Genomic DNA, 26,346 nt, shown 5'->3' with positions numbered 1-26,346 from the left:
ACACACACACACAACTGCTACTTGCCTATTAGTTCATCATCATCTAAATCAAGCTCCAGCGCTTCTGCAGCTTGCTGGAGCCATGAGTTGTGCTGCTTCGCTCGGCTGTTGAAATATTCCACCTTCTCAATCTTTCTTGCCAAGTTCACCCGCTCCTGCAACGAAGCACAGTGAGGTTATGCAGGGACAGGACGTGGGCACGCAAAGCAGTACATGGACAAAGGCAATATAAGGGCTAAGTTAGACATGGCACTTTTTCACTGGGTGGGTCTTTCACAATTGCTTTTTCTTCAACAAATAGATGGTACAGGTCTGTGGATGTCTCTGGCCATTGTTATTATTATCATTATTAATATTTTAATTACCTGCCCTTCACCTTGTTAGATTGCTTCTCTCACAATAGCAGGGGAGATGAAAAAGCTTCCACAAACTTTGCCTTTGTAAGGAATTCACTAATTCTAATGAACTCATGGGACTCTAGGTTAACCATTACTCCCTAAATTTTGCCATCCCTGTTATCTTCTGGAGATACTTCAAGGTGATGGTTTGTAAAGTAACCCTTGGACCTCAGTCTACAAACATTACTGACTAACAAAGGGGTCAAGCTGACTTGGAATGAGGAGACCACCTGGGTTGGAACTGGCACTCAGTTGCAAAGTTCACTGGGTGATCTTGGGTAAATCATGGGCTAGTTTGTCCAGCTACCTTGTTTTGGAGGACTGCCATTAGGCCAAAATGGAAAGAGGGTCTAAGTACGCTAAACTTGAAGCTCCAGCATGCCTTACATTGGTCTTTTATGGAACATCAGCAGACTCAAATGGGGAAGGACGAAGCCAACAATTCTGAATTAGAAAAGCTTTCCCCACTGACAACAATTAGTTATCTTCCACTTGTAACATTGTGGTGTACAAGCCTGCCTTAAGAAGTTTGGGTGCAGTGTAACTTAAGTCAACCAAGCTCTGTGGATATAAACATATCCTATGTTTCGGTGGTTTAACTGGACTTTTGTTCAACTGCAATTATTAATAAAAAGATTGGAAAATTATTTGTAAGACTACTGCTGTTTCCTCTATTTTGTTCCCCAAAACATTTGGGATGGAGCAAGCTACCACCTCAAAACAGACAGAAACAAATAATATAGACCCAGCTTCAAATTACAGTGGTACCTCGGGTTACAGACGCTTCAGGTTACATACGCTTCAAGTTACAGACTCCGCTAACCCAGAAATAGTACCTCGGGTTAAGAACTTTGCTTCAGGATGAGAACAGAAATTGCACGGCGGCGGCACAGTGGCAGCGGGAGGCCCCATTAGCTAAAGTGGTGCTTCAGGTTAAGAACAGACCTCCGGAACGAATTAAGTACTTAACCCGAGGTACCACTGTACATAGCATTTAAAACAAGCAAAATGACAAAGAAACTGGAGGGGAAATATATTTATTTTTCACTGTTATTTTATTAATTGAATTTATATTCTGCTTATCCTCCTAAAGGATCCTTTTCTACAATGCAAAGCAATGGAAGCGATTATGCTCCACTAAGTTATATTAGAACCACCAGAACAATTCCCAGTCTTTTGCCCTTAGCTTTCAACACATTTTAATTCAACAGTTCTGCTAGATGAATGTTCTAGATGAAAAATGAGATCTGGCAGGGCGCTGCCAACATTAAGAGCTTAGAATGTAGGCACCAAAGAAAGTCCCATGCAAGTCTGCAAATGGGACATGGTGATTTATCTATGCCTATATTCCATATTTAATAAGGGATTAAATTATTAAAGCCGCAGAAGTGACAGCAGGGTGATGAGCAATTTGAAATTCTTAAGCAGCCAAATAAAGGAAAAATTAGTCCTGAAAAACATTCATTACTTGCAATCAACTACTGAAAACTAAGCTCATTAAAAACAGCTTTGATTTTAATGTCTCCACATAACTCCTGCTCTCCTCTTGTCTTTTTCTCTACTAGTGATAACGTAATGTTTTCTTTTCTGGTCTTCCAACCCTGGCTGGCAAGATCTAAAGGAGAGATGAGCACTGAAGAAGCTGAACCCTGGCTCTACTCGAGTGGAGCAGCACATATCTGTCATGGATGATTTGGTTTAGATTCCTGCATTGCAGGGGGCTGGACTAGATGACCTGTGGGACCTCTTCCAATTCTACAATTCTATGATTCTATATCCAACTTTATGCCACCTCGCTTTCAACAACTTGTCACATGTGACCAGGACATTAATGCAGGCTAATATGTTGACTGGCAGAGAAGGGATGGATCACTCTGTCTCTCCTCCACCAGCCCACTTGCTAGAAGCATTTTTTAAAACAAAAAATTTACAGCAAGCTTGGCTCATGAACAGCCATCTCAGTCAGAACCACTGTTCCAGATCTCACTTCCCAACCAAGTTCCAAAATCAGGTGTTAGGAACAGACATCTGTTACAAAGCCTTGAGCAACTGTGAAAAGCGCTGCGGTTGAGAAATAAAATAAAAACCACAAACACACTACTTTCAAAGGAAATATCTATTTCACCTTGATTGCAGTCATGCATTTTGTTTCAACGGGGAAAAACGGAAGCTCTTCGTTCTTCTCCAGCGTCTTGTAAATCCTTTTGAAATTCATCATGTCGCTTGGGCCAATCAGAAGCAAGCTCAGGCCCTCATTGGCAGCTCTGGCAGTCCTGCCGCTTCTGTGCACGTAAATCTCAGAGGTGCGAGGAACCTGCAACAGCGAAAGAGATTAAGCACTTCTGTGGGAACGGGTCTGAAGTACACAAAAAGAGAACAACGCATAACGCTCCCCAGCAGCAAGCAATTTCACACCTACTATGGCACTGTTTCAGTTTATCTCAATGTGCGCTAACTCTTGGGAGATATTGGATTCCACAATTATGTGCAAGCCCAGAAATGTCAGAGATATCTGAAACGACAGGCTGGTTGGCACATGCCACAGTTGCAAACAATGCTACTAACCAAAAAAAATCATTTCTACAGGGCTGAGCAACAGCAGAATAAAGAAGAAAGGAGCAACACTCAGAAGGTCCAAGTGTGTCTGTTCCTACATTCTCTTAAGTTTACCTAACAGACTACTAGTCTTGAGAACCTACATGGGAATATTTTAATGACAGTCCATCTTAGGTAGAAGAATGGAAAACATATAAATTATATTGTTGACATCTGTCTTGGAAGGCAATGGAGGAGTGTGCCTTTGTTATATACAGTGCAACAAACAGACACAACACCTTGGCTTTAAGAATTAAAAAACAGTGTAAATAATAACCTATTCAGTTGCAATTAAGAGCTAAATTTGCACCATGAAGTATAAATGGAAAACTTGATTTTCAATCCCCCTTAAATCAATGATTTAAATCAGCTTCCCTGCCTCCCTGCTAACTGAAATCATCTTGATTAAAACCAATTCACCATGCCTCTCTTTCTTCTTCTGTGTTACAACCCGAAGACAGGCCACGAAGATCGCTTGTGGTCTTCAATTTACCGCCAGGCATCAATGTATTACAAATTCATGAACAGAGAACAGTAGTACATTTTGTTCTGGTACCTGGTAATGTATGACATGCTGCACGTGAGGAATGTCAAGACCACGAGCGGCAACATCTGTTGTCAAGAGGGCACAGCTGAAATTGCAGAAGTGGAGACAATGGTTGTTTTATTAAGGAAAGAGGGGGAGGGGAAGAGCTCCCTAAAGTGCATTAACACTGAATTCAGTATTACCAGAAGGCCAGATACAGTAACATAAGCAAAATAGGGCTGTGTCATAAGTACTGCAGAATGAAAAGAAAGGCATAAGGGACAAAAAAGAAGATAACCTATCTATTTAAGACTGCTTTACTTAGCCTATGAAGGAGGGGTGGAGAAACCTTCAGGGCTACTGTTTTGTTTCCAGTTACAATTCAGACTGCTAGTTTTCGCTTGCAAGTCTTGGGAGCAAGGTTATCTGAAAGGCTTCTTCCATGTCAGCCTGCACAGGTTTTAAGCTCTATGGGAGAGGCATCTGAAGCACACAGGGCAAATGTTCAGTAGAGAGCCTTCTTGACGGCTGCGCCCAAGCTCTGAAAAAGCCCAGGACACAAATTCTCACGGCCCTCTAGCAGCTACGGTGCATAGCTGTCACTTTTTCCCTTTTCTTGCGATGAATCCTATTCGGAATAAGGGAATTTCCCTTTAAAAAAAGGGAAACGTTGACAGCTATGCTACGGTGGCTCATCTACCAGAAGCGATATATTTAGCTCTGGACACATATACCTGATTCTGACCAAACTAAGCCTCCTGATGCAAATCATGCTCTAGGAGGCTTAGTTTGGTCAGAATCGAGTATAAAGTTCCATAAGGTAAAGGTAAAGAGACCCCTGACCATTAGGTCCAGTCGTGGCTGACTCTGGGGTTGCGGCGCTCATCTCGCTTTATTGGCCGAGGGAGCCGGTGTACAGCTTCCGGGTCATGTGGCCAGCATGACAAAGGAGCTTCTGGCGAACCAGAGCAGCGCACGGAAAAACCATTTACCTTCCCGCCGGAGTGGTACTTGCTTTCGAACTGCTAGGTTGGCAGGAGCAGGGACCGAGCAACAGCAGCTCACCCCGTTGTGGGGATTCGAACCGCCGACCTTCTGATCGGCAAGTCTTGGCTCTGTGGTTTAACCCACAGCGTCACCCGCATCCCATAAACTTCCATAGTTAATGCTAAATAAACTACTTCTGGTAACTGAGCCACCATAGCAGCTAGAGTTCTGGGCTTTTTAGACTCGTCTACCCATGTACTATCTGAAACCAGATGTGAAATATATTGGCATTATTTTCAGTTCTGAATTGATTTTAGAATGTATTTCAATTAATTGATTGTGATTTTATGTAAATTGCGCTATTTTTACTGTGGTTAGTCGCTCTGAGCCCAACTTTGGCTGGGGAGGGCAGGATATAAATAAAATATTTTAATAATAATAATAATAATAATAATAATAATAATAATAATAATAATAATAATTGTCAGGGAATCAGGAGCAGGAGCACTGGGGAGAGAGGATTGGGAGAGCGAAGGGGAAGAATCTGAGGGCAGTGTAGGGGAGTATGACAGTGGCCCGAGAGATTCCATGAGCTTCTCCAGCGAATCAGAAGATTCCCAGAAGGGGGCGCCGATGGTCAGGGCAAGGGGGGTCCCAGGGGGGACGCACCAGAAACAAGGAGCCAGAGGGGAACCCCAAAGCAGCAGTGGAGGATCGGGACCAGTTTCCCCACCAGAGCATAGTGGGGGGGAGGAGTCACATGTGTCAGGGCCAGCGTCTCCTCCAGAGAGGGAGTCAGGGCTGACCACGCCTCCATCGGAGAGTGGGGGAACGGAAGGGAGGTCAGTTGCAGCTAGCCCCCCCGAAGGGGGAAGCAGTGGCAGCAGCAGTGAAACGGTCAGGAGGAAAGCTGCTGGCTGGGCGCGCGCGCCAAGTTCAAATGTGCAGGCGCGCGGAACAGCAGGAGACCCGGATGGGGAACCAGCTCCTAAAGCCCGCCGGAGGGAGGGAGAAGGCTCAGGGGAATCAGCGGGAGAAGAGGCTAGAAAGGGCGGAACCCCGGCGGGCAGGCGGACCCAGAGGAGGAAGGAGCAGCGGAGAAGGTGGAGCAAGGCTAGGATCTTAAATTGGTGTCAGGGGGGAGGAGACTCAGACGGAGCATCAGTGGTCTGACACTTTAGACGTGGGGCTGCGCGCTGCGGCTCTGGAAGTGAAACTGAACTTCAATAAAGACTTTTATACTTAACAACGAAGCAGCGTTGGTCCTTTGTGAGCTGGGACCTAGGGCAGCCCTGACAGTATGCTCCGTCCCCAATAAAAACCTCGCAGCGTGAGTTGGTGCAGCGAGGGGCAAGACTTGGTGTTTTGCGAGCTCACGAAGATAGGCAAAGATGACTACAGAGAGCCAGGTGAAAGAACTGCAAGAAGCAGTCACGACGCTTTACGCAGAAGTAGCTGCATCCAGGAAAAGAGAAGAAGAAGCAGTAGCGCTCTGCCGGGATCTGCAGGCCAGGTGGGACCGTTGGGGCAAAGAGGGGCTGCCAGGACCCAAACCGGAGGGAGTTGGCCTCGGGAAGAGGGGGGGCAGCCTAGTAGCCCACTTTGATGGGAACCTGCAGCAATACCCTAACTTCAGAGCTGACGTGGTTTACGCGCTCAATTTGCTTCGGAAAGACTTTAGAGATGAGGAAGAGAAGGTGGGCTTCATAATCACTCATTTGCATGGGGAAGCAAAAGCGTGGCTGCGGAATTTGTGGCGCGAAAAAGACCCCGCCCTCAAAGATTCCGATGCATTTATCAAAGCTATGGACGCTTGCTTTAAATCTACGGTAGATGTAGATATTGCTCGGAGGGAAATGCATGGACTACAGCAAGGGAAAGCGACGGTGAGGCAATATCACTCGCGCTTTTTTGCCTTACTGAACGTGCTGGGCTGGGAGAAGGACTCTATTGCTGTCAGAGACCTGTTCTGGGAGGGGCTAAGTGGAGAGGTGAAAGATGAGCTGGCAAGAGGGGAACGACCCCAAAGTACCCAAGAAGTTGCCCAAAGAGCGTTGGCAATTGGTGTGCGCCTGGAAGGACGCCCTTGGAGCAGGGAGGAAGGACGTAAGGCAAGCACCCCAGCCAGGACAACCCCTTTCTTTCCCAGAGAGGCGGGGCGGGCGCTGTCCATGCCTCCTTTGGGAAGGGGAGAAGAGCCGATGGAGATTGGTGGGGCCAGGGCTCAGACTGCCAGCAGAGCCCAAACACCGGGAGCAGTCAAGGGGAAGGCTCCTAGAGGGACCAGGAAGTGTTACATCTGCGACAGTGCACAGCACATGGCCAAAGAGTGTCCCCAGAGGCTCCAGAAGCACACTGCAGCCTCAGCAACAGTAAAGGGAACAGGTGAGCAGCCGAAACAGCTGCAGGGGGAAGAAGAAGCCTGGTTGGAAACAGAGCCACTGGGGCCCAACCAGGCAAGTCAGTGAAGCAGTCCCCAGAGATTTTACAGCCCACAGACCCCCTCCCACCCAAACCAGTGGTGCAACTCACCGCATCGCTCCAGTTGCCCAATGGGCACACCATGCAAGTACCAATAACCATTGACTCTGGGAGCAACGCAGACTTTATTGGAGTGGACTTTATCAAGCAACATCGCATAGCACTCATGCCAGCCACGATGCCCCTAAACGTCGTCACGGTCGATGGCAGGAAGCTACTGGGAGGAGAGGTGGTACAGCAAACACCACCGATGGTGATGCAAATTGGAAACCACCGCGAAGTCATCAGCTTCAACGTCACCCACCTGTCGGACATGCCCATAGTGTTGGGTATGAGTTGGCTGGATAGGCACAGCCCGGCATTGGCATGGTACCAGCGGCAGTTGACCTTCTGCTCCTCCTACTGCGCAGAACACTGCATCCAGACCCGCCAGGAGGAGGAGGGGCAAGAGGATGAACCGCAGCTACACCTAGGCATGGTGCAAGCGGTACCCAACAAGTACAAGGAGTTTTTGGAGGTCTTCTGCGAGAGGGAAGCGGATAAGCTGCCTCCCCACAGGCCTTACGACTGCAAGATTGACCTCCTGCCGGGAGCGACGCTGCCGACTGGGAAACTGTATTCCATGTCTGAAGATGAACTGCAGGAACTCAGGGAGTTCATAGATCACAACTTGAAGCGGGGGTTCATCCAAGAATCTAAAGCAGTGGGGGGCAGTCCCGTGTTTTTCGTGAAGAAGAAGGACACGCCCCAACGGAGACTCATAGTTGATTATAGGACCATAAATTCCAAAACAAAGCCCGCAGCATTCCCCATGCCCAAGATCGACGACCTGCTCGCGACGGTGAGGAAGGGACGGATCTTCACCAAGTTGGATCTACGAGGGGCGTACAACCTTATACGCATGCGGGAGGGCGATGAGTGGAAGACAGCCATGTTTACACCTTTAGGCACCTATGAATATCGCGTAATGCCTTTTGGTCTGCAAAATGGCTCCCATACCTTCCAAGCTTTCATGCATCACGTGTTAGCGGGACTCCTCTACAAGAAGTGCGTCTGCTTCCTGGACGACATCCTGATCTTCTCGGAATCGCAGGAGGCTCACGAGAGGGACGTCAAGGAGGTCCTGCAGAGGCTACGGGAGCACAGACTTTACGCCAAATTAGAGAAGTGCCAGTTCGACATGACGGAGGTGGATTTTCTGGGCTACAAGCTGTCCGACAAGGGACTCGCCATGGACAGCGCCAAGGTCCGCGCGGTGTTGGACTGGAAGAGCCCGCGCAATCGGAAGGAGGTCCAGAAGTTCGTCGGCTTCGCCAACTTTTATCGCAAGTTCATCAAAGGGTTCGCGAAGGAGACGGCGGCCATCACGGACACCCTCAGCTCCAAGAAGAAGAAGTTCACCTGGACGGACCAGGCGGAGCAGTCCTTTCGGAGACTCAAGCGTCTCTTCGCGTCCGAAGAACAGCTGCTACATGTAAACCCCAGCAGACCAATGAGGGTTGAGACGGACGCCTCAGACAGAGCGGTGGGGGCCGTCCTGTTGCAGTCAGATCCGCAAGGGGAATGGAGGCCGTGCGCATTCTACTCCAGGAAACTCAGCAAGGCGGAACAGAACTACACCATCTGGGACAGGGAGTTGCTGGCCATTCATGCAGCTTTCAAGGCGTGGCGGCACTTCCTCGTTGGAGCCAGACACACAGTGCAAGTCCGCACGGACCATAAGAACCTGGAGTACTGGCGCACGGCGCGGTTCCTGAACCAGAGACACATCCGCTGGGCGGAGTTCTTTGCGGATTTCGATTTCCGGATAGAATACATCCCGGGAGACAACAACGTCATGGCGGATGCACTATCCAGGAAGCCGCAGTATCTCGAGGAAGCGGCGCCGGTGGCGGCCAAGCACATTTTCGCACCGAAAGCGTGGGCGTGCGCTTCAGCTGCCGTGGACCTGGACGCGGTGCGTCGAGCGCTGCAGACGGATTCGTTCGCACAATCCAAGATGGAGGAGGTGCGAAAAGGCACAGCGAAGGACGACGAGTTCCAGATACGAGACGGACTGCTCATCCGCAAAGGGGCTCTCTACGTGCCCGGAGACGACCTCCGCGCGAAAGTCTTGCAGCAGCTACACGACGCGCCCAGCGCTGGGCACTTCGGCAAGGACAAAACGGCGGAATTAGTAACCAGAGACTTTTGGTGGCCCAAGGTGAGGGGAGAAGTCGCGGATTACGTCTCCAGGTGTGACACCTGCCAAAGGGCCAAGCCAGTACACAGGAAGCCGGCGGGTCTACTAGAACCCCTACAGACGCCGCTCGAACCGTGGGAGAGAGTGGCCCTGGACTTTGTCACAGATCTGCCCAGCTCGCGAGGCAAAACAGCGGTGCTCGTGGTCGTAGACATGTTCACCAAGATGGCGCACTTTATTCCGTGCGCGAAGGTGGCCACAGCGGAACAGACCGCCAAGCTGTTCATAGACCACGTGTTCAAAGCTCACGGCTTGCCGCGGTCCATCCTGTCCGACCGGGGTCGCCAATTCGTCTCGAGCTTCTGGCAGAAGCTGCTGGGCATCCTGAACGTCAAGATCAACTTAGCGTCGGCACGACACCCGCAGACCAACGGACAAGCGGAGAGGGTCAACGCCATCATGCAGCAGTACCTGCGATGCTATGCCAATCAACAACCCTCGACCTGGGTGGACTACCTACCGCTGGCCGAGTTTGCCTACAACAACACGAAGCACGGGTCTACGGGAGTGACACCGTTCTTCGCCAATAATGGGCGGCATCCCAGAACTTTCCCGGGGTTAGAGACGAAGGGGGAGGGGGAGCCAAGGGGAGCAGAGCACTTAGCAGCAGAGTTACAGGAGGTCCACGAGCAACTCCGAAGGCAATTGGAACTGGCGAAACACGCCTACAAAATGCAGGCAGACAAGCACAGGAGGGTCGGGGAGGACATCCAGGTGGGGGACTGGGTCTGGTTAGCAGCCCAGGCAGTGCCGGCCAGGACGCTAGCTAAGAGGAAGCTCAAGCACAAGCAGCTGGGACCTTACCAGGTCGCGGCACAAATCAATCCAGTGGCCTTCCGGTTGACACTCCCGGAGGGCTCCAGAATGCACCCAGTCTTTCATAGGTCAGTGCTCACACCCTACAGGGAACCCCACAGGTTTCAGGCGACAGGGAACGCGCCAGACACACTTAGTGAATCTCCGAAGAGGGAGGGGTCACGGAGGGCGACGCCACTCAACGAGGTCACAGAGATTTTGGACTCGAGGTGGGGGGAAGAGGGGGTGGAATACCTCCTCGCCAGGGAAGGTACCCCAGCCAGTGCCAACAGGTGGGTACCGTGCTATGCCGTGGAGGAGCACTATCTTAAAGACGAGTTCCATGCACTCTTCCCACACAGACCTATGCCGGCAGAGTTTTTCGACGACTGGCTCTTCACACCCACACTTTCAGCCAGCACGTTCCAGGGTTTTTCATCAGCTGAAGAGATGACGCCGGACACTAGCTCCTCGGAGGGGTCTCTCTCGGGGTTTGCCACTGACCGCTCCTATTGGTGGGACACTCAACCGGAGGTGGGGTGGCGCAGGGAGCTGCTGCGGGGACCTTTGCAAGCAGTCTCACCAGAGGTACCCGGGGGAGGGGAGGACATGGACGTGTTGGGGGAGGATCCTGGATTCGAGCACATCAGCAGAGAGATGGAAGCAGAGGAAATCGACTTCGACGAGCCCGTTGCGGTTGGGCCGGATCCAGTGGACCGGCTACACACCAGGGGGGAAGAATGGTATCCCGCACTCACACCCACAGGACTGGAGCACCCGGAACCCACACCCGAAGAGGGGGAGGGGGGAAGGGGGGGCTTCGAGGGGGGGATGGATGTCAGGGAATCAGGAGCAGGAGCACTGGGGAGAGAGGATTGGGAGAGCGAAGGGGAAGAATCTGAGGGCAGCGTAGGGGAGTATGACAGTGGCCCGAGAGATTCCATGAGCTTCTCCAGCGAATCAGAAGATTCCCAGAAGGGGGCGCCGATGGTCAGGGCAAGGGGGGTCCCAGGGGGGACGCACCAGAAACAAGGAGCCAGAGGGGAACCCCAAAGCAGCAGTGGAGGATCGGGACCAGTTTCCCCACCAGAGCATAGTGGGGGGGAGGAGTCACATGTGTCAGGGCCAGCGTCTCCTCCAGAGAGGGAGTCAGGGCTGACCACGCCTCCATCGGAGAGTGGGGGAACGGAAGGGAGGTCAGTTGCAGCTAGCCCCCCCGAAGGGGGAAGCAGTGGCAGCAGCAGTGAAACGGTCAGGAGGAAAGCTGCTGGCTGGGCGCGCGCGCCAAGTTCAAATGTGCAGGCGCGCGGAACAGCAGGAGACCCGGATGGGGAACCAGCTCCTAAAGCCCGCCGGAGGGAGGGAGAAGGCTCAGGGGAATCAGCGGGAGAAGAGGCTAGAAAGGGCGGAACCCCGGCGGGCAGGCGGACCCAGAGGAGGAAGGAGCAGCGGAGAAGGTGGAGCAAGGCTAGGATCTTAAATTGGTGTCAGGGGGGAGGAGACTCAGACGGAGCATCAGTGGTCTGACACTTTAGACGTGGGGCTGCGCGCTGCGGCTCTGGAAGTGAAACTGAACTTCAATAAAGACTTTTATACTTAACAACGAAGCAGCGTTGGTCCTTTGTGAGCTGGGACCTAGGGCAGCCCTGACAATAATATTTTAGGCACCAAGAGAAAACGTTTCTGTTCAACCAGGCCTTGGGCTGATTAATATTCTACAGCCTTTTAAATGTGCCTTTGGGAAGGGTGTGTGTGTTACTGTTTCGCTGTTTTGTTTTTAATTATTCTGTATTTTATTCTGTGAACCGCGCTGAGATCAAATCAATCAATAAATAAATAAATGTTCCCATTCTTACTGATAAAGCCCTAAAGGTTTTTGAAGGTCCACCTCCTATTCTTTATTTAATTCACAGCTCGAAGTTCCTCCCTGAAGAGACCCCAAGGAAGTTAACAGCATCAAGTCAAAGTATCCAGGACACAACAATTAAAATGAAAGTCATGATACCCCATGGCCTAACAATGCCAATCCCCTCCCAAAGGCCTGGACAAATAGAACTGTCTTTGAATTCCTCCCAAGCACAGCTAGGGGGTGGGGACTACACCATTACCTCCAGGAGGGGTTCTGAACGTGGTGGGCCACTACAGAGAAAGCCCTCTTGTGCACTCTCATCCTCCTTGCCACTTGCAACAGCTATACTGCTTTCAGGGTGTCTGCCCTCCACCGCAAATTATGGGTTGCGGCATATGGAGAATATGGCTTCTTCAAGTACCCATTTAAGGCCTTGCACACTAGTTCCAACACCTAGAATTGGGCCCAGTAGCTCCCCAGCACCCAGTGCAGTGCTCTCAAAATTGGAGAGATGTGCCTTTCTCCGGCAGCTCTGCTCTGCCCAGAGCTACTGCATTCTACTGCTGCAGCTTCTGGACCATCTTCAAGGGAAGCCCCATGTGGAATGCATTGCAGCAATCTGCATGGGAGGTTAGCAGAGCATGGGTAACTGAAGCCATGCTATTGGATCCTGTCACTCAACTGTGTTCAGTATCAAAGGCCTTGCTCTGTGTTCTACCTCCACTGCAGGTGTAGCTGGTAGCACTTAAGACAGGGCCTTCTCTACTATGGCCCCCATGCTTCCCACCAAGTTCCCCAGAGAGAATGCCTTCCCAAATTGGTTCCCTCCGTTTTAAGCTTTAGGCGCGTTGTTATTACTTTTCCCCTTAAACGTTTTGCCCAGCTTTAAATTCTGGTAAGTTTTTCAGCGTTTCCTTGCTAACTGTGCTGCGTCGCATTACTCTGTTCTTGTTCTCATTGTGTTTTTGTCAATTCAAGCAATGCACTTTTGAAAAGCGGCATGATCTTAATCGATAAAATAAACCAAAGGGGGGGGGGAGAGAGAGAGAGAGAGAGAGAGAGAGAGAGAGAGAGAGAGAGAGAAACCGACCTGGGGCGTTCAGCAAACCTCTCCAGGTTTTTCAACCTTTGCTTTTGGTGCATGTTTGCATGAAGAGGCAGGAGGTCGCAGTCCAATATCGTCAGGAGGGCAGTGAGCCGCTTGATGCAATCTATACTATTTGCAAAAACCATGGTTCTGCCTGGGTACTGGAGGAGGAAATAATACAGGTAGTAGTCTTTCTCCTCTGTATCACAGTGGATCCTGGTCTCGGTGAGGGTCTCCACGGTTGCCTCTTTCCTGGTCAAGTCTATCACTTTGGGCTTGCCCTTGATGCCAACTTTTTCCATCAGCATTTCCAGCTTGGTCTTCTTGTCTATTTTGACAGCTCTCTTCTTGTGGAGAACCCTAGTCGGAGCCTGGTGGATCAAAGTCAGGGTGGCAGAAAAGACAAACGTCTGGCGTTTTGGGTTATATTGCGAGTCGCTCAGCATTTCCAGCAACTGAGAGAGTTCCTCGAAATGCCCCCTCTCCACCATCCGGTCCGCTTCGTCGATCACCAGGCACCTGTCAGACGGACGCGAGAGACAGTTTTAAGAGTGTTTCATTTTGAGATAAGAGTAGATCCGACACGCTTCAAAAGAGCCCTACCTGCTACGGCACACACAGAAAAGAACAATGGCCTGGGGTGTGTAAACAGAACCACAAGCCGATTCTTATTCCGTAGGCTTGTATAGATACCAAAGTGGGAAACCAAGGTGCAAGGAAACAAAAGTCTGATGGAATTTGCACCAGCAAATTCAAGGACTTTGCTGTTGCAAAGTGACGACCGCTAGGCCTGGTGTATCAATGCATCTCCCAGGACTGGTTTGAGGGCCAAAGCATGATGGCGCCTTCACCCGACTGTAGACTGTGGGTGAAACTGCCACCACTCCTGACCGTAAGGTGCCAGAGCTGATGCAGCTTGTTATTCCCTTAGCACACTGGTGGCAGAGGAACTCTCTGTCGCCAGCACATGGTAGAACAGGTTCCATCAGCGCTGTGGCCAATGGAGGTCATTATTCCCTTGGCATGCCAGGCACTGACAATGGAGGGACTCCCTCTGCTGCCACTGCTTGGCGCACCAAGGGAGGAATGAGCACTGGTGGAGGAAGAGGAGTGCGGGGGGAGTGCCCCGCCTCCGGCAGGGTGCCATCACAACTGCCCCCTGCCCGTGCTGGGCGCCCCACCCCCGCAGGCGGCACCCCCCATCCCCAGGACATGTGCCATGCTCCAGTGGGTGGCGTGCCCCACCCCCAGGATGCGCCCCACGCCCCTGCGGGTGGCGCGCCCCACCCCAGGACGCATGCCAGCCCTGTCCCCTGGTGCCGGAGCATGAAACTCCGCCACTGGGAATGAGCTGTAGTCTGGGCCCAGGAGGAACCAGGGTGAAACTGATGCCACTCCCGCTAACCCGCAAATGAAATCTTAAATGTAGGTTGTGGTTGCCACCATGGAATGTCTAGGCGCCATTTCTTTTCAATGGGATTTGTTATCATCATCATCATCTTGTTCATTTCTATACCACTTTATATTTTAAAGAACAAATCTCAAAACGGTTTACAGCATATTGAAACATCAAATAATGCAATCCGGAATACAACAAATTCAGGCTTCAAGGAAAATATTTCAGATCCTTCCCTAAGTGACATTTTGCTTTCCCCAGAGATCTCCAGGTGATCACAGCTGGACCCACGGCAGTCGCAAAATGCACCTGGCGCCTGGCTGATTTCTAAGACTGGTCGCCACTTGCCAGTGCCTGGAAATTTGCTTTGAAACGTGGCATGAGCTGGGTGGAGGAGAAAATCTGGTAAGTCAGGCCAATTATGGAAACCGTTTCCATCCTCCACCCACCTCAATTGTTCTATAGTAGCTTCATGGTCTCTGCTGTTCATCTGAATGAGCCACAGTATGTTCAGGCAGGTGCAACAGAGCTAAGCAGTCCAAGTGCAACATCAAGCATGCGTAAGTGTCCCCCGATTCTCAAAGCAGCAACTGTGAACTTCAAGGGAAAACCCTAAAAGATCCTGCAAAGTGTTTACTGCAGAGGTGGCTAACCATGGTGCCCTTGGTGTTGCTGAACTCCAAATCCCATCAGCCCCAGTGAGAACCACCAATGGTCAGGGCTGATGGGAGCTGTAGTCCAAAAACATCTGGAAGGTGATACACTGACTACCTCTGTACTATTGCTTAAGCAGGAAGTTCTTTAGCATTGATGATCTTAAAAATACCCAGATAGTATTTGCTCGTTTGGGAGAAGGAAGACATATTTGAAAAGGGATCTTGAGTACCTGAGTTGCCGCAGGTTTGAGAGATGTGGCTGCTTCTCCTGTATTAGCTCCCACAGGCGCCCCGGGGTTGCGATTACAATCTCGGGCTTCCTTTTCAGAACTCGCTGCTGCTTCTGAGGTGCCATTCCTCCAACAAGAATGGTTGCTTTAATGCCTAAAAGACAGAAGACCAATAGGACATTAAGGTCCCTGGAGCATTGTTGCAGCAGCTATATTTCATAAAATTTTCTGGCATGAAAGTCATGAGATGCTGCACCATGTTTGTAAGAAATCACTGGATTTACCTCCCCTCTTTTAGGAGCACAAACCTCCACAAAAGCATTTCCCAATTTTTTTAAAAAAACCAACGAACTACAAAGATGACCTGCATCTCCAAAACAGCATTTATCCCGTATTCAAGATGGTGTGCACTCCTCCTAGTAGTGGATCATTTTAAAAATTTAAAAAATCCTTACTGATGCGATGCTGAGCCCCCCCAAAAGTGGAATTCTCAACCTGTATAAATTATGCAAATAACAACCACTCTTATTCTTAATAATTTATCTTGGCTTTCTAGTTGTGTGAGAAAATGAACCGGGCAGGTCATTGAAGCGCCACCACCAATCACTGGACTTCTTACTCAACCACCTCTCTGGGTTCTCAGATGTCCACAGGCCATGCCCAGACACCTTCAAACATAGCCTCACAGCAAGGAAGGTTAGAAAGCTGCATTTCAAAAAAGAAAAGAAAAAAACCAAGGATTTTCTCAGCAAACTGATTGTGCATACCATAGTCTGTGCTTTCCCTACAGAGAAGACAGAAAACTGTAGGAAACTTTCTCTGCAGAGCATATTTCCATTTTAGGAAAGGGAAACTGAAGCAATGTACTTCAGCAGCAAAGTAAGTAATGGAAGACAGACCTTTATATGTATGTTAGATGAAAATAAAACTGATTTTATATATGCTATTGTCTCATCTCTCTTCACTGTATTGTAGAATCACTTCCAGATGCGTCATAGGAAGTGATTCACAAATGAAATAATAACCACAACAATAGCATTGATGGATGGCCATCTGTCATGGGGGCTTTAGTTGAGATTGCTGCATTGCAGAGCGTTGGACCCATGGAGCCCCTTCCAATTCTATGATTACCAGGAATTGACATTACCTGTGAATCTGTTCACCGCATCAATGTGATGCTTCACTTGGACAGCAAGTTCTCTTGTAGGAGTCAAGACCAATCCCAGAAGAGGATTGTTTTTATGTGTAGCAGTATTAGGTTTTGGGGAACCCAGATCACGTCCTGCACCCTCCAACACCTTCAGGTTTCCTGCTGCCAAAGACTTGTCACCGTTGCCATCATCATCGCCAGTAGCTTCACCTCCATCAGGGCTCAAGCCTCCTATATCCACACTCTCTTCCTGCTTGGGTACCTCATCCTCACCGTCCTCTCCTTCGTCAAGTGGGCTGTCCCTTCCACTTGCCAGTCCTGTTGACTTGCGCCACTTGAGAATGGAATGGATCATCGGAATGGCGAAAGCAAGAGTCTTACCACTTCCTAAACATGGACAAATGAAACGCAGGTTAGAAACCTAGGAACACAAGAGGAGCCTGCTGGATCAGGCCAATGGCCCACCTAGTTGTCATGGGGTTGCCAGGGTACACCTTTGAGGAGCGGGAACAGTCAGAGGGAGATAGAGAGGAAGTGACGGATGGGGAAGAGGGAGAGAGCCAGGAGGCGGGAAGGCTCTCTGATGCTGAAGCAGAGCCCCAGAACCGCCCAGGAAGTTCAGGAACAGATGAAGAGCCTGTCCCTGTGCCGTCTGCACAGGAAAGGAGAGGGTTAAAACGCAAGGATCAGAGACGTCCCATGAAACTTCCCTGCCTTTTCTGTTGGAGGAGAAGCCGGAGAAGACCACTCCCCGAATCTGAACGGGATGATTCGGACGCATGATTGTAATGTGCTGCTTGTACACGTGTAAAATAAAGAACTGTAAATACCTCTCTGAGTGATCAGAGGGTGCTTATTGTGAAGAGCATACACAAGCCATCACACTAGTCCAGCATCTTGTCACAGCAGCCACCCAGATGCCTGGGGGAAACTGGCAAACCCAGGAGTCCTCCGCCCCCCCCCCATGTGGTTTCCAGCATTGCTGCCTCCAACCATGGAGGCAGTCTAGACAACATGGCTGGTAGTCCTTGGTAGGCTTGCCCTCCATGATGTTGCCTAACCCTCTTTTAAAGCCATCCAAGCTGATGGCCATCATTGCCTCCCACAGAACTAAGCTCCAGAGTTTAACTAGGCACTTTCTTTTACCAGTCCTGAATCTTCCAACATTCAGCTTCATTGGATGAGTTCTAGCGTGAGGAGAAAGGGGGGGGGACATTTCTATATCCACTTTCTCCATGCATAATTTTATAAACTTCTACCATGTTGCCTCTCTTTGCCTTCTACCATGTTGCCTCTCTTTGCCTTTTCCCTAAACTAAAAAGCCCCAAATTCTGCACCATTTTTATAGGGAACTTGCTCCATCCCATTTCTTTTTAACACATCTTTATTTTTGTTTTTAAAAAACTCATTTAACAAACCATCCCCATACATCCCCACACCCCAAGAAACACTCCATCCCTATACAGTGTAAATGAGAGTCAAACATTCAACAGGTTGCTCTTTTCCGAATGTTTTCTAAACTGCCTTACGCTAGTGTAGCCAGGTAATTCCATATCAAGTGATTCAACTTTTTTACCTCATGTCATCCAATTTTCTTAATATTTTGTACACTTGTTGAATGATCAAAACTAAGCTTAAATCTAAAATTAAGAAACCAAACCAGCCAGTTTCCCCTGACTAGTCTGGTATTGTCTACTCTTCTTTGACTGCCAGCTCTTTTCCAGGATCTCAGGCAAGGGATTCTTTTACTTCAGCAGCTTCCTGCTCCTTGAAGTTGGTGAGGATTGAACCTCAGAAATTCTGGATGCAAAGGATATGCATTATCCCTCAGCCAGGGCTCCCTCTCTTAATTAAAGCCATGTAAATATATGTAGTTGCCTTATAATGAGTCAAATTGGCGCTTCTTAAAGCAGGCACCTGTCGTTGCTTATCTCACCAAGGCACTTCACAGTGGGTTCCTTTTCAACAGTAGCAATTAATAAATATAAATCATTGTGAAATCTTTTGAACAGATACATATTTTTTAAAACCAACAAATAAGTGCCTGGACTCTTAAAAAGTACTGGTTCCTTTGTAGGCTCCTAGTCTGTAATAAGACTCATCGCAAAGCAAAATGGCTACTGTGCTTAAAAAATAATTTAAAATTGCAGTGGTTTTTGGCCTGCTTGTTGTTGGGGTGTGCAAAGGCTGCTCTGCGGCTTCCACTATCCTAAGGTAACATACAAAGTAGTGTAATGCTACTGACGTGCAACATGTGTACTTGGTTGGATTTTTCATTCTACTCTCTGTCTTTTTGAAAAAGCTCTATAAAAGGAATTGTCTTAATTGACAGCTCTGATCAGCGCTCTCCACACACAGAAATGAAAACTAGGCCAAGGACAAACTGCATTCTACTCAACTCATCTCTCGTGATGCAATTTTCTGTTGCTGCCTTTGACATTTTTACTCCTTCTGTAGGAAATATGGAGTCACTAACCCAGTGGTTTCCCTCATAAGGAGTGGAGGGACTTTTCCCAAGTGAAAACTGGCAAACACACCAAATCTCCCTGCGCATATGTCCCTGCCCCCAGGTCTTGTGGTAAAGGTTGCTCACCCAGGCTGGCCTCTGAATTTGGAAGACAGTCCACCTAGGGAAGAGGGAACTGGCAGACATGTCTTCTATCACACCAATGCTCCCCCTCAGTAAGTGTTGAGATAATGTGAATTCAAGGGAAACGAAGTTGGGACCTTCTCAATTCAATAAGCCAGGGGTGGTTAACCAGCAGCCCTCCAGATGTTGCTGAACTACGAATCTCGTAAGTCCCAGACAGCATGGCCAATGGTGGAGGATTATGGGAGCTGTAGTTCAGCAACATCAGCAGAATGGCTCTGTAGCTTAAGCTCTCCAAAAAAATGAACGAATCTCTCCCCACCAAAATGAAACAAAACCGAGAGGGGAGTTGCCCAGAGCTCAAAAGGGGAAGGGGTGCAATCTGTCATGTTGACAGACAGGTCTTGGCTTGAATCACAGATAATCATTTTCTCAGGGCACTCCAATCACAATGTAGAGGTCTCTCACTCTCCTAGGGAAGAAAAGTTGCAATCCCTAAGTCTTAGGGGGCATGGGGAGCTCACACACTCCACCAATAAACCTTCTACCACCACCTTATGATTCATTCTGAAATTCAGAAAGCTTCATCCCCTCAGAAGGAGTGGTTATGCCTGCAAACTGCATCCAATTCGGCCAGAACATCAAAAAAGTAATAGACTTTTCCTTTAGTTAAGATTCATCAAATTTTAAAGGCGCCCTTCATGGAAATTTCTCTATCGGTCTACAATTTGGCAGGCTCACTACATTCCGGAAGAGTATTTGTCTCTCAAAATTTTATCCACTTTGGCCAAAAAGGGGAAAATGTTATAGTCACTGCAGGTTCCCCAGTACAGTGAATAAGGAAAACACAGAGCTTTGTTTTAGGCATAGTGGCTTAGAAGCCAGAGCACAGATTGAAAAAGAGAGTACAAAGCAACTCGGAACAGATTGGAATATTTAAAAACACACAAACACACAGATATGAGTTGAATCTTAGTGCCCGTGCAGCTGTCTGTGATTTGTTATTGACAATTGGCAGGTTATAAGAATCCATATTTGATGCCTGCCAAATTTGGCTGAGAGATGCCAACAAATCTAATACACTGAAATTGCCATATAAAATTTTACAATCAAAAAGCACGCTTCAAAGTTGAAAATTTGCACTCTTGCTTTTAACTTGTATTTTATTCTGTGAACCGCCTTGAGATCTTACGATGGAGAGTGTTATATAAATTTAATAAATAAAAATAATAAATTAATTGTTGTGGTGAAGAGGGAATTGCTGGTCTTGCCTACAGCAGTAAAATGTCTTGGGCCGGCCCTGTCCTCACCACTGATGTCCTGTTGGCCCTCTTCAATTTCACCAGCCCCTGCACCCAAATATTTTTCACCCACAAAAGAAAAAGCTGAAATTCTCAGCACACTGTACTTTGTGCTCAATTACCAAAATCCATGCTTCTATCATGTGCTTATGGAGGTACAGAATCAAGACATCTGGGACAGTGGAAGCAAAACAACCACCGTAGCAATGAGTTATACCTGTCTCTGCAGCTCCAAGGACGTCCATGCCATCTCGAATCGCAGAAGGCAGAGTCAGGGCCTGAATCGGAGTTGGCGCACTGAACCCTAATTCACTCAGTGCCTGAAGAACAGGCTTAGGAACGAAGAGGCCTTTCCATGCAGACATGTCCACTTCCTGACCTGAAGATAAAGACAGGAGTTCTGCCGTCCAGTTTTTAGGCTTTTTAGAAGCTTTAGCTGGTTCAGCAACATCTTGGGGAGGACATGTTTTCTTCTTCAACTCTCTCTTCCTCTTTTTCTTCGCTTTCCTTTTCAGGATTGTGGTGTCTCCTTCCACTCTCTCATCTTGCTCAAAGCTAGGGATGGCCTCTTTATATTCAGCCTCCTTCTCAGTTGTTACCAATTCCTTCACTTTGGGTTCATCACCACTCCTCATCTCCTGTTCCAGATTTTTCTCCTTCTTCCTCTTCTTTTTGGGAATTGTGCTATGTTCTTCCTCTTCTCCAGGCCTCCTAGTAGATTTTCTCCCCTTGGCATTTTCTTCTCCCGCTTTTGAGGAAGACACCAGTTTATAATCTGTAAGCTCCTCAAAGCATACTAAACCTCCAAGTTGCTCGTCGGCAAAGAGATTTGGGTCAATCTCAATGGGCTTCCATGCCCCTGTCACTTTGATGCCTCTTCGCTTAAGCTTGGATGGAGTCTTAAACTTACTTGAACCTCGCTTCAGCTTCATGACTGACCTTCAAAGAAGAACAAAGGAAAATATTTCAAAAATGGCTATCAGTTAAATTCATTATATAAAGTAAAGGTAAAGGTAAAGGGACCCCTGACCATTAGGTCCAGTCGTGACCGACTCTGGGGTTGCGGCACTCATCTCGCTTTATTGGCTGAGGGAGCCGGTGTACAGCTTCAGGGTCATGTAGCCAGAATGACTAAGCCGCTTCTGGCGAACCAGAGCAGCACACGGAAACGCCGTTTACCTTCCCGCCAGAGTGGTACCGATTTATCTACTTGCACTTTGAGGTGCTTTTGAACTGCTAGGTTGGCAGGAGCTGGGAACGAGCAATGGGAGCTCACCCCGTCGCAGGGATTCGAACCGCTGACCTTCTGATCGGCAAGTCCTAGGCTCTGTGGTTTCACCCACAGCGCCACCTGCGTCCCATTATATAAAGTACATAACATGAAATTGCAGAAAAGGAAGAGATGAAAGAAAAAAAGGATACTACTGTGCACTGTTTTAACACTTTATGCAATTATTAAATCTTTTTTTTTAAGTGACTCATAATGCAGAAAAAGTGATAAATGGCAGTACATCATGAAATTTGTTGTTTTTAGAATTAATAAACAAAGTCTGTTTTGTGCTGCTATAGCTGCTTGTAAAAAAAGCCAATCTGGATATTAAAACCATGTCCCAGATTTTCTTAAGCCAGTCAGAATTTGTGTGGTTTTCAAGGATTGAGCTATATATTCCTGCCACTGTCAATAAATTTAATATTAATTGTAAATCTACTTTGCTCTGCCTCTTCTTTGATTTGATGGAAGGGTATATCTTTATAAACTGGACTAAGCAGGTGTATCTGATGAGGCCATTTCAAATCAAAATGTAATTCTCTACAGCTCCCAGCTATGAGCATCTCTCCTTCATGCAATCAGCAGTCTAGTTTCTCTTCCCCTCTTGTTCATTCAGGCCATTCCCACCCTCCTTTCCTAGTCCTTCCCTGCTTCCCATGCCATGCTACCTTCTCCCAAGACCCTGTCTTTCCCTAGACCAGAGTTTCCCAACCTAATGCATTCCAGATGTTTTGGACTACAACTCCAATCATTCCAGACCATGGGTGAGCGGGGATTTGAACCCTGGTCTCCCTAGCCTGACACCCTAACCACTAGTCCAACAGCATTTAGAGGGCACCACATTGGCTAACTAGCAGAGACCTTCTCCTTACAGTCGTCCTTACCAGCCTGCTAAGTCCATTCATATGAAAAGTGACAACAGCTACTAGGACTTTTACTGTTAACATTTATCTTGGGGGCCGGGGGAGTTGAATAATCACTCATGTGAGCAACTCCTACAGAAACATGTCTCAATATGCCCTTCATAGGCTTGTGTTCTCTTCCTGGTTCTTTGAACATTTGGTTCTACATATTTTGTTCTGAACAACAATCCTCTCAGATTTGGTAGTGACTGTATTTTAAAAAAAACAACCTTCAGGCAGCAAGCATGGACAACGCAAGCTATAACTGGCAGTTGTGGCATTGGAATCATTAGACTCAAAAGCTGGTAGAAGATTACATGTACAAAAGAAATACAATTTTTCCTTCTGAAATTTGCAAAGGGAAGACATGAAATGAAATGGTGCCTTGTACTGTCAGCTGCATATTCCCTTATAAAGGATCCGAAACATTCAGCTGGGCATTCACAGAATCATAGAGTTGGAAGGGATCCTGAGGATCATCTAGTCCAACCCCCGCAGTGCAGGGAATCAGAATCAGAATAGTATTTATTTGCATCAGCCACTAGCCATAGCAATAACATAGAATAAACGTACTGAAGATAGATGTAAAAGCTTAACTATCCAAAATACATTTGCAATGCTGGGATTTTTTGCCCAACGTGGGGCTTGAACCCATGAACCTGAGATTAAGGGTCTCATGCTCTACTGACTGAGCTATCTCAGGCATTTGACCAGCCCCATAATGGTCACAATAAAGTTACAGCAGGAGGTCAAATGCTAATCAACAGGTCTGACACTTAGATGGCCCTTACAGTGGTATCTTGGGTTACAGACGCTTCAGGTTACATATGCTTCAGGTTACAGACTCTGCTAACCCAGAAATAGTATCTCAGGTTAAGAACTTTGCTTCAGGATGAGAACAGAAATCGTGCCACAGCAGCGCCATTAGCTAAAGTGGAGCATCAACAGTTTCAGGTTAAGAACGGACCTCCAGAATGAATTAAGTTCTTAACTAGAGGTACCACTGTACTATGAAACAATGACATCAACTTTTAAAAAATGTGATATATTATTTTAATTCTGCCCCTCCTCCACGGGACCCACATTATCATGCATACTACCCATTCCCCATTATTCTCCTTGGAACAGCCCTGTGAAGCAGACTGTGCAAACTGTGTGCAACTAACCCAACATCACACCATAAGCTTCATGATTGAATGAAGAACTGAACCTGGATCGTTCCAGTCCCAGTGGCTTCTGTAACTGATGGCAGCTTACTCACAGAACCTTGTGTGCCTGTTTGGAAATGCCTGCAGTTACATCTGGTAGCCAAGGGGGTACATTTTTCCATGCGCCTAGGTCCAGCCCCACCCCCCCAAAAAATAGGGCTAGGGAGCTGAAATAAAAGTGTGAGGTTCTACACCTTTATTCAATGCTAGTCATACTCAGAACAGCCCCACTGAAATAAGCTGACTTAAATAACTGACGTCCACTGGTTTCAATGGGTCTACTCAGAGTATGACTCAGCTGGATATCGCTCAGTGGCTTACTTCAAATATCTGAGTATTTAACATGGTTAATTGTCCAACAGGTCGATCCTATTCCTAAACTACAGTTTTTGTGGGATTCAGTATCCAGGTTTAAACATACAGTTGTTAAAACAGGGCTGCAACTTTGGGAAAGTAAGGCAGAAGTACCCACATTAACAGATGTACAATAGGTGGAAATTAAATAGCTGCATCTTTCTCCACCCTATACTGTACATGAAATGATTTATTTGGGGCGGGGGGGGGGAGAAGAGCTGTTCACATCAAATTTGGCTGTCACCTATGCTAAGGTAATGTGATTTTAAAATATATTTTAAAAATGTTTTTATATTATTGTAAACCCCTGTGATATATATTTATGATACAGCAGTATATTTTTATTTTAATAAGCAAACAAATAAACAACAGAAAATGTTATTTACCCCAACCAATTTGCAGGTGAACATACAAGGAAGAATCAAAAATAGAAATGAACTGTAAGTGTTCGGTTTTCAGATAACGCGAGACTTTTGGATCTCTGCTAATCAGCAACCTCCCAATTGGCCAGTCCACCCAGTAAAAGTGGTACGCAACAACATTAAGTTGCGAGCTTGCATCCAACACGCAGCCAACTGCACGAATGAACAGTTGACCAGGAAGCCATCCTAAATACGTTTTATTCAGAAGTTTAACTGATTCACCAGGGATTTACTTCCAAGTACTGAGGAGACCAATCTCCAAACCACCATAGCGCCATGAAGCTCAGTGGGGTGAACCCCCAGCTGATCGCCCTCCCCCGACGTTTCTCAACCAATCTTACCGTTACTGTCTAGAGAGAGAGCGCGCGCGCGAGAGAGAGAGAGAGAAGTACCCACTCAGCGAGGCATTAAACCGGCAATAACAAGCATTTTTAAGGATGCAGCCTTATAAATGGTAATGAAACTACAAGAACAGTAAATAGCAACCTCGATTTTACTTCTTTGGGAGCTGCCCTCCGTCCTTTCCTGCTACCCGCCCCACGCGGTTATCTCCTTCCAAGTTCTTATTATTTATTCTTATTAGCTGAACTTATTAGTCGCTTGTCACCCAAGGTCTCCAAGAGACTTACACTGAAATATCTATATGCATAAATATATTACACCACACAAATCTCTACGGCTGCACAAAAGTAATCCTTGCCTTCCTTCCTCCGCTCGCCTCCGAGGCTACTTCAGCGCGCTTGCCGGGTTTAACGGCCCAGCGAGCGCCGTTTGCACCCGCCGAGAAAAGTCCCTGCGAAGATCCCACCAGACACTGCACAGCGACGCTTCCGGGAAATCCCACCACGTGGGAGCCTCACGGGGGCGGCCATGATGCCGTGACGTCATCCCCCAGCGCCGGGCTTCAGAACTTTTATCAGGCTGCATGCTGGCTGCCTCTCCAGCATTCGAGAAGGCTGCGGTTGCTGCGTTGGGGCGGTCGTGTTTCTATGGGAAGGGTGGGGGAAAGCACAGGATGAGGCATCCGATTCTGCTGGTTGTTGTTATCCGATGGTCGGTTTAGATGAGCGTTACTACTCTGGTATCAGTTGAGTGGAGTTTTGGAGGAGTTATGTTATGAGGAAGGGTTCTTCCCCCCCCCCGTTGCTTAATTATGGCTGTTTTATTTTATTTTATTTATTATTTATTTATTTTATCCTCAGAGAATGTTCAGCACTTCATTAGCTCGAGTAACCAAGGCATAAAGGTAAAGGGACCCCTGACCATTAGGCCCCTATTAGGTCCAGTCATGACTGACTCTGGGGTTGCGGCACTCATCTTGCTTTATTGGCCGAGGGAGCCGGCGTACAGCTTCCGGGTCATGTAGCCAGCATGACTAAGCCGCTTCTGGCGAACCAGAGCAGCACACGGAAACGCCGTTTACCTTCCCTGCGGAGTGGTACCTATTTATCTACTTGCACTTTGCACTGCTAGGTTGGCAGGAGCAGGGACCAAGCAATGCAAGCAAGTCCTAGGCTCTGTGGTTTAACCCACAGCGCCACCCGCGTCCCTCTCAGCTAATCACAGATTAACAGGAGGATGATATTGCACACTTTCTGAGCACTTATGCTCTCATGCCCATAGGTCTGAATCGTTTGGCCCCTATTTTTTCTCGTTAAAAGTTCCTGAAGTCTCTTCACCTTGTATTGTTGTTACTACTGCTTCTTTTAAAATTGATTTTACTAATTATTGAAAAGGAGGGGACGAGAAATGGCATCCAACAAACATTCCCCCTCCACCCAAGCCCATTTCACAATTTTATTTTTTTAACAATGTCCTATATAGAATAGCAAATTGAAGCAGTAAAAATGTCAAAGCATATTCAATAAAATATCATTATTTTCCTAAATTCTCCATTTTCTTAATGT

General features: G+C 47.8%; 1 protein-coding gene across 4 annotated transcripts; it reads right to left on the bottom strand.

The window, feature by feature from the left end:
- Positions 1-25,396, bottom strand: DDX24 (DEAD-box helicase 24). 4 transcript variants are annotated; one of them, XM_053375999.1, is made up of 8 exons: positions 25,248-25,396; positions 20,501-21,222; positions 16,390-16,779; positions 15,243-15,396; positions 12,964-13,479; positions 3,550-3,625; positions 2,524-2,712; positions 1-155 (listed from the first exon to the last, which is right to left on the bottom strand). In XM_053375999.1, the coding sequence occupies exons 1-8, from the start codon at positions 25,364-25,366 to the stop codon at positions 18-20; spliced, it is 2,304 nt and encodes a 767-aa protein (XP_053231974.1). In that variant the 5' UTR covers positions 25,367-25,396; the 3' UTR covers positions 1-17. The 4 variants fall into 4 exon arrangements, with proteins under 4 accessions (XP_053231974.1, XP_053231990.1, XP_053231980.1 ...); XM_053376015.1 differs by having other exon boundaries at positions 25,140-25,289; XM_053376005.1 differs by lacking the exon at positions 25,248-25,396 and adding an exon at positions 25,069-25,093.
- Positions 25,397-26,346: the final 950 nt, after the last annotated feature.

The sequence above is a fragment of the Podarcis raffonei genome, chromosome 1 (assembly GCF_027172205.1).
Source record: "Podarcis raffonei isolate rPodRaf1 chromosome 1, rPodRaf1.pri, whole genome shotgun sequence".
NCBI classification, from domain to species: domain Eukaryota; kingdom Metazoa; phylum Chordata; class Lepidosauria; order Squamata; family Lacertidae; genus Podarcis; species Podarcis raffonei.
This window is presented reverse-complemented; position numbering and strand designations above follow the sequence as displayed.

Excerpts from the sequence above, each read along its gene's own strand:
- DDX24 (XM_053375999.1), bottom strand. The coding sequence starts at position 25,366 with ATGCAGCCTGATAAAAGTTCTGAAGCCCGGCGCTGGGGGATGACGTCA. Across the intron at positions 16,780-20,500 it reads CCTTGGAGCTGCAGAGACAG|GAAGTGGTAAGACTCTTGCT; the intron begins GTATAACTCATT and ends GTCCATGTTTAG. Across the intron at positions 156-2,523 it reads AATGCATGACTGCAATCAAG|GAGCGGGTGAACTTGGCAAG; the intron begins GTGAAATAGATA and ends GCTTCGTTGCAG.